Source organism: Sorex fumeus, unplaced genomic scaffold (assembly GCF_029834395.1).
Source record: "Sorex fumeus unplaced genomic scaffold, SorFum_2.1 ptg000122l, whole genome shotgun sequence".
NCBI lineage: Eukaryota > Metazoa > Chordata > Mammalia > Eulipotyphla > Soricidae > Sorex > Sorex fumeus.
Genome location: NW_026606179.1, coordinates 63223182 through 63236487, shown reverse-complemented (window position 1 = coordinate 63236487; position 13306 = coordinate 63223182). Strand labels below are relative to the sequence as shown.

At 63.2% G+C, this 13306-nt stretch overlaps 1 protein-coding gene across 2 annotated transcripts in view; it reads left to right on the top strand.

The window, feature by feature from the left end:
* The window catches only part of ANKRD11 (ankyrin repeat domain containing 11), a 34833-nt gene extending 21801 nt beyond the window's left edge, over nucleotides 1-13032 (top strand). Inside the window, exons 4-13 of one of the 2 annotated variants that reach the window (XM_056135582.1) lie at nucleotides 1007-1177; nucleotides 1278-1481; nucleotides 1976-2118; nucleotides 2713-2860; nucleotides 2946-9373; nucleotides 9855-9953; nucleotides 10042-10185; nucleotides 11230-11322; nucleotides 11427-11500; nucleotides 12190-12364. In XM_056135582.1, coding sequence (XP_055991557.1) covers nucleotides 1007-1177; nucleotides 1278-1481; nucleotides 1976-2118; nucleotides 2713-2860; nucleotides 2946-9373; nucleotides 9855-9953; nucleotides 10042-10185; nucleotides 11230-11322; nucleotides 11427-11500; nucleotides 12190-12232 — 7547 coding nt within the window. In that variant the 3' untranslated portion in view covers nucleotides 12233-12364. Of the gene's footprint in view, nucleotides 1-1006; nucleotides 1178-1277; nucleotides 1482-1975; nucleotides 2119-2712; nucleotides 2861-2945; nucleotides 9374-9854; nucleotides 9954-10041; nucleotides 10186-11229; nucleotides 11323-11426; nucleotides 11501-12189 lie in introns of both variants that reach the window. The other variant, XM_056135581.1, reaches the window with a different exon arrangement.
* The last annotated feature ends 274 nt before the right edge of the window (nucleotides 13033-13306 follow it).

Genomic DNA, 13306 nt, shown 5'->3' with positions numbered 1-13306 from the left:
GGAGATGAGGTGGGCTGGGGCATGTCCTGAGAGGTGCTGCCGGTGTAGGCAGTGTGCAGCGGTCCCTTGAAATACAGGGCCAACATTCTCCTCTCTTCCCAGGCTTGGTTCTGGAGCAGCCAAGATATGGTCGAAGGAAATGCCCATTCCCAGAAAATGCACGAGAGCAGGGACATAGGGGCAGCTGTGCATGTGTCAAGGACCCTACTCGAGGGCTTCTGGTGTGCTGAGTGAAAGCAGGCCCCTGCTGCTCAACCTGTGCGAGACACCTGTGACCTCAGAGACCCCCAAATTGCTAAGCTCTGTCCAGGATACAAGGGGTTCACAGGGCACTGATGCAGAGGCAGAGGAAGTCGGCTTAGTCCCCTGTTCTGGGGTCAGGGGAAGCCAGGGGAGCCTGTAACCCTCACAGCTTATTTACTTTTTTGTTTTTGGTTTGGTTTGGAGAGTGACCCCGTGCTGTGCTCCGGGATCACTCCTGGCAGTGCTGGGATAGAGCTCAGCCTGCACCCCGCACTTTGAGTCCCCTGCCTGACTCAGCCTCCTGAGTTCCTTCTGCTTGAGGCCAGCTGTGCTGGACAGGGCTGAGCAGGAGTGACCAGCAAGCCACTGGCCATGTCTCGTTGGTGCTCTGTGTTGATGCCTCTAGATGCCTCCAGCCCAGTCCCTGCCGTGGCACCGCAAGGCCGGGTCGCTCCCCGAAGCGCCACGGCCTGCAGTGAAGGCCCCTAGAAGCCAGAAGACAGGTATGGTCCTGCCATGGAGGCACGAATCAGACACGCCCTACTGGATACCTGTCCTGTGCCAGCCAGGGTCCTGTGGGCACGGAACAGTCTGGGGCCCCCTGGAATGGAGCATGGTTGTGGGCCCAGCTCAGCCCAAGGGCACTGGACAGTCTCAGCTCTCTGGAAGAGGGGTGCTGGGACTCCCACAGACGCTGGGAGCTGGAAGGACTTTCTTGGGACCTGGAGCACAAACCCGCCCTCCCTTTCTCCCTGCCATGCAGAGAAGCAGGGCCCTGAGAGGAAGCGGGTCAAGAAGGAGCCCGTCACCCGCAAGGCCGGACTGCTCTTCGGCATGGGGCTGTCTGGGATCCGTGCCGGCTACCCCCTCTCCGAGCGCCAGCAGGTGGCGCTGCTCATGCAGATGACGGCCGAGGAGTCGGCCAACAGCCCAGGTGAGGTGGGGTGGGACGGCTGCTCGCACCTTCCTATGGGTGGGGCTCCTCCTCCAGAGGTCCAGTCCCCAGGGTGACGCCCGTCTCCTTCCGACCGCAGTCGACACGACACCAAAGCACCCTTCCCAGGCAACAGTGTGTCAGAAGGGGACCCCCAACTCCGCCTCAAAAACCAAAGACAAAGTGAACAAGAGAAACGAGCGAGGAGAGACACGGCTGCACCGAGCCGCCATCCGGGGAGACGCGCGGCGCATCAAGGAGCTCATCAGCGAGGGCGCGGACGTCAACGTCAAGGACTTTGCTGGTGAGCCTCCGAGCCAGACCCTTCCCTCACGCCCGCAGGCCTGGGAGTGGTGCTGCCACCTTCTGAGGGACACAGGCACCGGGCCTGGGCTCGCCAAGTGGAGCGGAGACGTGAGGTGGACAGGCTCTCAGGTCCTTCCATGGCTCTGAGGCTTCTGTTCTGGCCCGAGCTGGATTTCGCTCCTTCTTAGGAAGTGCCGTGTTCCCTCGTAGAAATTGTCCAGAACACTGAGACTTGGGCCTCCCGTTTGGTCTGTGGTGCGTGTCCTGTGTCTGTGATGCTCTGAGCCCCAGGTGGTATCACCTGTCCCCACCACACGGCACTCTGCCCGCTTCCGCCTGTTTGCAGCGTGGGAGGCTCCTGGGCTATGGGCAGAGGTGCCATACCAGCGCACACTGCCGTGCCCTTGGGGACAGCGCAGGGCCCCAGGGCAACTCCCTGGACTGGGGTGCCCCCTAGGGAGTAGGTGACAGAGCCCAAGTGTCTCCTTCCAGGCTGGACAGCACTGCACGAGGCGTGTAACCGGGGCTACTATGATGTGGCGAAGCAGCTGCTGGCCGCGGGCGCCGAGGTGAACACCAAAGGGCTGGATGACGACACGCCGCTGCACGATGCTGCCAACAACGGCCACTACAAGGTGGGCCTGGGTGCACAGGACCCTGTCCTGACACACTCAAGCTAGAGGCCAGGCTGAATCCTTGAAAGGTTTCCCGGCCTGCTGGGTCAGCCCCAGCACCTGGACATCCCTGGGCAGGTAGATCCGGAGCTCTGTGTTCTCGTGACCCACAGTGAGAGCTCAGGTTCTGAGAAACAGAGGCCAGGGTCCGGGCTGTGGTTTCATGGGGAAAAGTGCATCATTCGAGGGCATCAAGGGACATGGGGACCAGGGTCCTGCTCTATACAGGCCAGGAGTGAGTGACAGCACGGGTGACTGCAGGAGCGGTGACCTTCGCTGGAGAGGGGGGTGAGTTCGATTGGTCTAGCAGAGGTTCTGCAGGTGATCCTCTCTCGGACAGGACAAGGCTGCCACACAGCCACCCTACCAGTGTAAGATGGGACAGGGCCGCATGCTCCTTCTCTGACAGTGCCTGCTCTCGGACACACTGTCCCCACCACAGTGGCTCCTTGGAGCTGCTCCTTGTGGTGCGCTGCTCTGCCCCCAGGGTGCTATCGGCTCAGCACATGAGGGTTGTTTCTAGAATGTTCCGATGTACCTGTTGCCGTTGTGCAGGTAGTCAAGCTGTTGCTGCGCTATGGTGGGAACCCTCAGCAGAGTAACCGGAAGGGCGAGACACCCCTGAAAGTGGCCAGCTCCCCAACTATGGTCAACCTCCTTCTGGGCAAAGGGACCTACACGTCCAGCGAGGAGAGCTCCACAGGTGAGTGTGGCGGCCTGCCAGGCCCACTCCAGACCCCGTGATGCCATCCCTCACCTACCTCTGACACATGTCTCTGTCCCCACAGAGAGCTCCGAGGAGGATGATGCCCCGTCCTTCGCACCATCCAGCTCAGTGGACGGCAACAACACGGACTCTGAGTTTGAGAAGGGCCTCAAGCACAAGGGCAAGAACCCGGAGCCCCAGAAAGCCACAGCCCCTGTCAAGGATGAGTATGAGTTCGACGAGGATGATGAGCAGGACCGCGTGCCTCCAGTGGACGACAAGCACTTACTGAAAAAGGACTACAGGAAAGAAACGAAATCCAATAGTTTCATTTCCATACCCAAAATGGAAGTGAAAAGTTACACCAAGAACAGCACGATCGCACCAAAGAAAGCCGCGCATCGCATCTTATCAGACACGTCCGACGAGGAGGAGGTCGGCGTCACTGTGGGGGCAGGAGAAAAGCTCAGACTCTCTGCACACACAATGCTGCCTAGTAACAAAGCCAGGGAACCTTCCAACTCCAAGCCTCAGAAGGAGAAGAATAAAGTGAAGAAGAAGCGGAAGAAAGAAACAAAAAGCAAAGAAGTCCGGTTTGGGAAGAGAAACGACAAATTCTGTTCCTCTGAGTCCGAGAGCGAGTCCTCGGATTCCGGTGACGATGACGATGACGGGGACTCGGTGGGCAGCTCGGGCTGCCTCAAGGGCTCCCCCCTGGTGCTGAAGGACCCTGCCCTGTTCAGTTCCCTCTCTGCCTCCTCCACCTCCTCCCATGGCAGCTCCGCCACCCAGAAGCATAACCCCAGCCACTCGGAACCACACGCCAAGCACTGGCGGACGGACAACTGGAAAGCCGTCTCTTCTCCCGCTTGGTCAGAGGTCAGCTCCCTCTCGGACTCCACACGCACCCGGCTGACCAGCGAGTCTGACTCCTCCTCTGACGGCTCCAGTGTGGAGTCGCTGAAGCCCGTGAGGAAGAAACCGGAGCACAGAAAGAGGCCCAGCCTGCAGGGCACCACCCTGGCCGAGAAGCGTGGTGCCTCCCACACCAGCGCCGACGGTGCCATCCCCAAGCTGGACAAGGAAGGGAAGATCGTGAAGAAACACAAGATGAAACACAAACGCAAAAGCAAGGAGAAAGGGCTGAGCTCGGCCAGCCAAGAGCTCAGACTGCGAAGCCTCACCTACGAGCACGAGGACACCCGGCCGAGGCCAGAGAAGGGCCTGCTCCTGGACCCCGACATCCCCACCGAGAGCAAGCTCAGGGCATCAAAGCACGAGCGGGACCACTTCAAGAAGGAAGAGAAGCTGAGCAGAATGAAGCCAGAAGAGAAAGAGTGGTTCTTTAAGGACGAGCTGCTCAAGGCCTCCAAGGACGAAAAGTCCCTCAAGAGAATCCGAGACCTAAGCCGGTCCTTCCGCGAAGACAAGGAGCGGCCCAGCAAAGCTGAGAAGGAGAAAGCCGTGAAGGAGAAGTCTCCCAAGGAGGAAAAGCTCCGCTTGTACAAAGAGGAGAGGAAGAAAAAGTCCAAAGACAGACCGTCCAAGCTAGAGAAGAAGAACGACTTCAAAGAGGACAGAATTCTGAAAGAGAAGGAGAAGGCCTTCAAAGAAGACAAAGAGAAACTCAAGAAAGAAAAAGTCTGCCGGGAAGACGCTGCCTTTGACGAGTACTGTAACAAAGCGCCGTTCCTGGAGAGCGAAGACACCAAATTCAGCCTCTCCGACGACCAGCAGGAGCGCTGGTTCTCCGACCTGTCCGACTCATCGTTCGACTTCAAGGGGGACGACAGCTGGGACTCCCCTGTGACGGATTACCGGGACATCAAGAGCGAGTCTGTGGCCAGACTGATCCTGGAGACTGTGAAGGAAGGCAGCAAAGAGAAGCGGCGTGAGGCGCGGGCCCGCGACCGGCGTGAACCTCCAGAGCGCCGGGCCGACCGAGACGGCCTGCTCCGGAGAAAGGAGCGGGACTACCTCGATAGGAGCTGCGAGAAGAGGAGGGAGCCTGCCGAGAAGCACAAGGGCAGTGTCCCCAGCTACCTCTCCGAGAAGGACCGCAAGAGGAGGGAGTGTGCCGAGGGCGGGCGCGAGACCTGCAGGGACAGGAAGGAGCTGCCCGAAGGTGCCAGGGAGCGCAAGGACGGCCGGTCCAAGGCTGACGAGGACCTGAAGGAGCTGGGCCCCGACGGCACCTTCAAGGACAGGCCCGACTGCGACTTCAGCAAGAGCCTGGAGCCCTGGGAGAGGCACCATCCTGGCAGAGAGAAAGAGAAGAAGGAGAAGACAAAATTGGAGAAGTACAAAGACAAGTCTAGTGACAAAGACAAAAGCGAGAAATTGGTACTTGAGAAATGTCAGAAGGACAAAGAATATGACAAGTGTTTTAAAGAGAAAAAGGACACTAAAGAGAAGCATAAAGACCCCCACAGCAAAGACAAAGAGAGGAAAGCTTCTCTGGACCAGGGGAAAGAGAAAAAGGAGAAGGTATTTCCAGGAGCCCTCTCTGATGACTTCTCCGAGAAAAAAGATGAGAAGAAAGGGAAAGAGAAAAGCTGGTACATCGCCGACATCTTCACCGACGAGAGCGAGGACGACCGAGACGAGTACTTGGGGGCTGGCGAGGGGCCCGAGCGGGAGGACGCGCGGGAGCCGGCCCCCGCAGACCGGCACCGGAAGGGCTCTGCTGACCGGCAGCACACAGACCGACAGAAGGAGAAAGAGCTCCGAGAGAAGAGGAAGGACAAGGGCGCTGCGGAGGCCGGTAAGGACAGGAAGGAGAAAGGCTTCGAGAAGCACAAGGAGAGGAAGGACCGAGAGTGCGTGGACAAGTACAAGGAGCGCAAGGAGCGCGCTTCCGCAGACTGCGCGCAGGAGAAGCGGAGCAGGCCGAAGCCCCCCGAGAAGGCAGAGAGGAAGGCCAGTGCCGACGACAAGGCCAAGAGCCGGCACCGGGAGCGGCCCGACAGGGACCACTGCCGAGGAGAGCGCAGGGCGCCCCGCGGGGCCGAGCCGGAGCGCAGCCTGCTGGAGAAGCTGGAGGAGGCGGCGCTGCACGAGTACCGGGAGGACCCCAACGACAAGGCCAGCGAGCTCTCCTCCGACAGCTTCCTGGACCGCGCGCAGGACCCGGCGCTCAGCGTCCTCCTGGACGTGGCCTTTCCAGAGCCACCGGAAGAGAAGGCCAAGGAGAAGGAGCGCCTGCGACACTCGTCGTCGTCCTCCAAGAAGAGCCACGACCGAGAGAGGGCCAAGAAGGAGAAGGCCGAGAAGCGGGACAGGGCCGAGGACTGCAAGGAGCTCGGCAGCCGCAAGGACTCGGGTCAGTACGAGAAGGACTTCCTAGAGGCAGAGGCGTTTGGCCTGGCCTACGGCACCAAGGCCGACATCGACGACGAGTTGGAGAAGACCATTGAACTGTTCTCCGCCGAGAAGAAAGAGAAAAGCGATGCAGAGAGAGAGGCTGCCAAGAAGATCGAGAAGGAGCTGAAGCCGTTCGGGTCCAGCGCCATCGGCCTCCTGAAGGAGAAGAAGCGGAGGGAGCGACACCGGGAGAAGTGGAGGGACGAGAAGGACAGGCACCGGGACCGGCACGGTGACGTGCTCCCGAGGCACCACAAGGACGAGCCCAAGCCTGCAGCCAGGGACAAAGAGGGCCCTGCCAGTGCCTTCAGGGCCAAGGACGAGAGCAAGCTGAAGGAGAGGCCCCGAGAGAACCCTGACAAGGACAAAGGGGACCCGGCCAAGATGAGCAACGGCGGCGAGCGACTGCCGCCATGCCGGGAGCAGGGCCGGAAGGACGCACGGCCCCGGGAGAAGCTGTTGGGTGATGGGGACCTGATGATGACCAGCTTCGAGCGGATGCTGTCCCAGAAGGACCTGGAGATCGAGGAGCGGCACAAGCGGCACAAGGAGCGGATGAAGCAGATGGAGAAGATGCGGCACAGGTCCGGGGACCCCAAGCTCAAGGAGCGCACGAAGCCCACCGAGGATGCTCGCAGGAAGAGCGTGGACGTCCCCGCCAAGAAGCCACCCCCAGGGCCAGACCCCGCAGCGGCCAAGGAAAGGAAACCCAAGGAGCCAGGACTCCCAGCTGCCGAGCACAGGCCCCACCCCGGCCCTCCCGCTGCCCCTGATGCTCGGGACTGGCTGGCAGGGCCACACGGGAAAGAGGCCCTGCCCGCCTCCCCCAGGCCCGACCAGAGCCGGCCCACGGGGGTCCCCACCCCAGCCTCGGTGCTGTCTGGCCCCAGCTACGAGGAGGCCATGCACACGCCACGGACCCCCTCCTGCAGCACGGACGACTACCCCGACCTCCTGTTCGACTGCACGGACCCCCCGCCCGCCTCCAGCACGTCCGCCAGCACCGGCTCCCCGTCCTTCCTCGACAGGTTCTCTGTGGCAGCCAGCGGCATCGCAGAGACCCCAGGCCAGACCCTCACGAGGCCCCTGTGCACGAACCTGTACCGCTCGGCCTCCGTGGATATCCGGAGGACCCCGGAGGAGGAGTTCAGTGTTGGGGACAAGCTGTTTCGGCAGCAGAGCGTGCCCCTCGTGTCCAGCTACGACTCGGCAGGGCAGCCCCTGGAGGAAAAGGCCCCTGCACCCCCGGGCCCCACAGACAAATTCTCCTGCCTGTCTCCGGGCTACTACTCCCCTGACTACGGTATCCCCTCCCCCAAAGCGGACGCTCTGCACTGCCCGCCCGCAGCCGTGGCCACACTGGCCCCCTCTCCAGAGGGTGCCTACGCCACCTTGCAGGCAAAGTCCCCCCCTCCTCACAGAGACACACTCTCGGCCCCTTCCATGGAGGGGACCCTCCCCCCCGATCTGGGGATCCCTCCGGACGCCACGGAGGACCAGCAGGCCACTGCAGCAATCATCCCCCCGGAGCCCAGCTACCTGGAGCCCTTGGACGAGGGCCCCTTCACCGCCGTCATCACAGAAGAGCCCGTGGAGTGGGCGCACCCGGCTGCCTCCGAGCAGGCCCTGGCCTCCAGCCTGCTGGGGGACCCTGCAGAGAGCCCCAGCCCCTGGCCTGTGGGGCCTGAGCTCCTGCTGAAATCACCCCAGAGGTTCCCAGAGTCCCCAAAACCTTTCTGTCCCCCCGACTCCCTTCACCCTGCCGCCTCGGGGCCCTTCGGGGCCCCGGAGACCCCGTACCCCACCTCCCCCATCTCCTACCCTCTGGCCGTCGCCGAGCCAGGGCTCCAGGGCAGCAAGGACGAGGCGGCGTCTGCAGTGCCTGCGGGCCTGCCCCCCACCGAGGAGCCCACGCCCTTTCCCCCGCCCGCCAGCCTGGACTCCTTCTTCAGTAACTGTAAGGCGCTGCCCGAGACGCCCTCCGAGGGCCCCCCAGAACCCTCCTGTGTGACTGCTGTGGCGCAGGTGGGGGCTCTGGGGGCTCTGGAGAAGAACTTTCTGGAAAACGGGCACAGGCTGGCTGCCCTTGGCCAGGTGGAGCCTGTCTCCTGGTCTGACGCTTTCGCCAACTCGGAGGATGACTTGGACCTGGGACCCTTCTCCCTGCCCGAGCTCCCTCTTCAGACTAAAGACGTCTCTGACGTCGAGACGGACCCTGTGGAGGGGAGCCCCCTCGTCCCCCCAGAAGGCGCGCCTGCCGGGGCACCTGTGCCGGGGAGCGGTGCTGAGGCTGCCTCGGAGGGTCCCCTCCCCCTGCCGCCTGAGCAGGTGGCTGCCCGGCTGAGCCCCGAGCCCGAGGCTTCCCAGGGGCCAGCGGCGGACACGGAGCAGGAGGGCCTGGGGGAGGCGGGGCCCAGGTGCGAGGGGGGTGTCCCCGAGGAGGCCGAAGCCTCTGTGGCTGAGCCATGTCCCACAGGACGAGCCGAGGAGGACGCTGCCGAGGGCCACGAGCCGTTGGCTGTGTCCCACTGCGCCCTTGAGGCCTCTGAGGACGCGGCGGATGGGGCTCAGCCGCTTGGCGGGGCGGGATCGGAGGGACCCCCAGGTGGCACCCCGCCCGAGGCTGCAGAACCTGAACCCAAACCCGCAGCCGAAGCCCCAAAGGCCCCCCGCGTGGACGACGTCCCCCAGCGCATGACGCGCACCCGGGCCCAGATGCTGGCCAGCCAGAGCAAACAGAGCTCGCCCCCTTCTGAGAAGGAGGCCGCCCCCGCCCCCCGCACCAAGGGCCGCTGCCTGGAGGAGGACGAGGGCCAGGCGCAGCACCCGCGCAAGCGCCGCCTGCAGCGCTCCGGACAGCCGCTGCCGCCGCCACTGCCCACGGGCACGCGCCAGACGCGGGAGGTGATCCAGCAGACGCTGGCCGCCATCGTGGACGCCATCAAGCTGGATGCCATCGAGCCCTACCACAGCGACAGGGCCAACCCGTACTTCGAGTACTTGCAGATCCGGAAGAAGATCGAGGAGAAGCGCAAGATCCTGTGCTACATCTCCCCGCAGGCGCCGCAGTGCTACGCCGAGTACGTCACCTACACGGGCTCCTACCTCCTGGACGGCAAGCCGCTCAGCAAGCTGCACATCCCTGTGGTGAGTGCGGGGCCTGCCGCCCGTGCTCCTCCTCCTCTCGTCCCTCCCACGCTGGCTGCGGGGCCCGGGGCCCGGGACCCTGTGTCTGCAGGCCTGGTGTCCGCCCAGCCCGGAGAAACCCGCACTCACCTGAGCCCTCCTGTCCATTAAGCCGACAAGGCCGCCTGCGCAGGGGTGCCCGGCGGGTGGGCTAGGGAGGGGCCACAGGGCCAGGACAGCCTCACGGGGGGGCGGGGGCGGCAGCCATGTGTCTTCCACAGTTTCCAGCAGGACACAGGCCTCCTGCCGCCCGGAAGGGGCTGGGGGCCAGGGGGGTGCACTCCCAACGACTTGGGGGCATTGTCCTCTGGGTCATTAGTATCCGGGGCCGTGAATGTGAAGCCAGCTCCCGGAGGACGTAGGGGACATGCCACAGCTCCTCCAGTGTGGCTGGCCCCGGGGTGGGGCAGCTGTCAGACCTCATCTCTCCCTGTGGCTGCAGATCGCGCCCCCGCCCTCCCTGGCGGAGCCCCTGAAGGAGCTGTTCAAGCAGCAGGAGGCCGTGAGGGGGAAGCTGAGGCTACAGCACAGCATCGAGCGGGTAAGGGCTAGCAGGCAGGGCCAGTGGGCGGGCGGGCAGTGGGCCGGGCCAGCCGTGCTTCTCGCCCTCACTGGCTCCCCTCCTCCAGGAGAAGCTCATCGTCTCGTGCGAGCAGGAGATTCTTCGCGTGCACTGCCGGGCAGCGAGGACCATCGCCAACCAGGCGGTGCCCTTCAGCGCCTGCACCATGCTGCTGGACTCAGAGGTGTATAACATGCCTCTGGAGAGCCAGGTGGGTGCCCAGCCCTCCCTGCCAGCAGGTGAAGGCTCCGCCTAGCCCCTCCCACCTCCAGCTGCGGGCACCCATGGCCCTGTGGGCGAGACTGTCTGCAGGGCCTCCACTCCAACTCAGCCCTGGGTCAGCTGTGGCCCTGCACTTCCGCACAGCCTTGCCCTCCTGCAGTCAGTGAACATGGGGCTGGGGGGGCGGGGGGGGGGACACGAGTGGTCCGTAACCCGGCCCAGGGGCTGCAGCCTGCAGACACCGAGCCTGACACTCGCAGGGGAGGCCCCTGTGCTGCACAGCCTCAGGCTCTCGCCCTCCCTCCTCCTGCACCGCATTCCACCTGTCTGCCTGGGGCTCGGGTCCTCACCTAGAGCTGTCCTGGCTGCTCTGGCCAAGGGTATGTACACAGTGGGCAGCTTTCCCAGTGCCCGAAGGTTCTGCATCCCATCTGCGCAGTCTCAGAGTCTGACTTACCAATCCCCGTCCACATGAGGAACTTTTCTCTAACATGAAACATTTGTCAGCAAACTAAAAAGCGAAACGCTTGGGGACCGAATGAGCCCTTCACAGACGGAGCCTTTGGAAACGTTTTCTGCCCAAGGGCAGCCCTTAGCTGCATGTGGCATGGACTTTGGGCTCAGGCCCTGGCAGTGTGGTGGCTGCCGGCCACCTGGGTGGGGGGGGGCACCCGGCATAGCAGCAGCGATGTGTGCTCCGTCCCTGCCCAGCACTGCTGGCCGCCATTCCCATGGCGTGGAGACTCAGCACAGCCCCCTCGCGCCTCTCAGACGCCTCCACGAGACAAGACTCACCTTGCTCTCACTCTTAATCATGAACTCCAAGTGGACACGTGACCAGCCTTCCTGAGCGTGAAGGCATCAGTGTCCCCTCACCCCCACCCCCTCAGCGAACACACTTCCTGGCGGTGCCCAGTGTGGGCCATGTGCCTCCCCCAGGCAGCCCAGCAAGGCAGCGTGTTCATGGCACGTGGCGGGAGAGTCTGAGCCCTCGGGCTGCCCGTCTCACCGCCGCCCGCTGCTTCTTGGACAGGGCGATGAGAACAAGTCCGTGCGCGACCGCTTCAATGCCCGCCAGTTCATCTCGTGGCTGCAGGACGTGGACGACAAGTATGACCGCATGAAGGTGAGTGCCCTGGGCCGGCCCAGCACCAGACACGGAGCCGCAGGGAGCCGTGGCCTCCTGCCCACCCCATGTTGCCTCCTTAGAGTGTCTTCCCTCCTGTCCAGGTGTGCGGGAGCAGCTCCTGTCAGCAGCTGGCGGTCAGACCTCTGTGGGACCCCGCCCTGAGACCTCCTCACAGGTCACAGCACCCCATCACCGCTGCTCCGCACGTGCAGAGAGGGCAGCCAGAGGGTGGGGCAGAGTAGCGGGGACGCAGCCAGGCCGGCTCGGTGCCCAGACCAGCCCGCCACCGGGGGCTGTAGCCTCGGCTCAGACAGACTCAGAGGCAGACGTCCGCGTGGAATGTCAGGCTTAGCTGAGCAGTTAGACACGGAAGGAACAACAGCACAGTGCAAAGGGGACTGTCCTGCAGGAACGCCTCGGAATTAGATGCAAGCCTCTGCGAAGGGGCGGGCGCCGTCTCCTGTGTCTGGAAGGCTCCTGTGAGCAGCCAGGCTAGGGGGACTCGGGTGCCCGACACGCCAGTCGCGTGACCTCTGTCGGTCAGAGGGAGCAGGGCCCGTGGGCGGGTGCGGTGCCATGACTGAAGGCCACCGTCAGGTAAGCCCAGGCCCGCGGGAGGGGCGCAGTCATCACTTCTGCCGTCTTCCCTCTCCGTGTATGTCCGGGCGCTCGGGGAACTCTTGCGCCCTGAGCGCAGCCCCAGGACTTACGCCTCTGCCGTCCGCCGTGCTCCCTGGCAGCTCTGTGTCCCCCGGCGTCCCTCGCAGAGACAGAGACAGAGACGTGGGGAGGAAGAGCAGGGCCAGGAGACGGTGCTGCCCCCGGAGGGTGGACACGCTCTCACCCGGGTCCATCTCCCCGCAGACCTGCCTCCTCATGCGGCAGCAGCACGAGGCGGCGGCCCTGAACGCCGTGCAGAGGATGGAGTGGCAGCTCAAGGTGCAGGAGCTGGACCCCGCCGGGCACAAGTCCCTGTGTGTGAACGAGGTGCCGTCCTTCTACGTGCCCATGGTTGACGTCAACGACGACTTCGTGCTGCTGCCAGCCTGACCCAGCGCCCCTCGCCACAGGACACAGGCCAGGGCCACGCGCCCACTCGGCGCTGCTGCCGCATGCCCCAGGCTGCGTGGAGAGTGGAGAGCAGGTGCTCGGCGGCCCGGGGCCTGCTCCCGGCCAGCGCGCCAGCGACTCAGGAGCTGCAGACGAGACCCTTCCCACGACCTCCTGTTCCATTCTGATCCACTAGAGGAAATGAAATCCGGGCACCTGCCCCCTCGCAGCCGCCCCCAGCAGGTTGGAGGGCCGGGAGTGCGCTGGGCCGCAGCCTCAGACCAGGGCTGGACGCTGAGCCACGCCCTAGGGAGCAGGGCCTGGCTGGGCTGCCTCCCCGCCCCGCCACAGGGACTGAGCCAGGCTCTCCGGTGGCGTTTTTAACGGAGTCAAATCCACGTGGTTTGTATATTTTCCTTTAATCTTGGGCATTTTGTTTCTCTTTCTGAGAACATAACTTGAAACACTACGGAGCCAATAATCATATAAAAAGTATACCCGTAAACGCTGTACAGTTTTATACACATTCACAATGTACTTTTGCTGCCTTCTAGATAATTTATTTTGCAACACATTACTGCACAGTTGTAAATAACTTATGTACTGTAACATCACTTCAGTTATGTGTAAAGAAATAAATAAATTAATTACATGCTCTCTCTCTGTGCCCTCCTGGGCCCCTGCCAACTGGGACTCCCGCCTCTCCCCTACAGACCCATCCTCTGTGTCCTCCAGGCACGGGGCGCTGCACCCCAGGCAGCACAGCGCCTGGACAGCAGGAAGGTGGTCAGCATTTTCCTCTTCTGGGAACACGTGAGAAGCAGCCAGTGGGGGGCGCCCACGGGGAGGAGGAGATAGATGCTGGGAGCATAAGCTGAGCAGGTTCTGTTGGGCAGCTGTTCAGGGTGCCAGGATGTCTGGACAGGGGGTC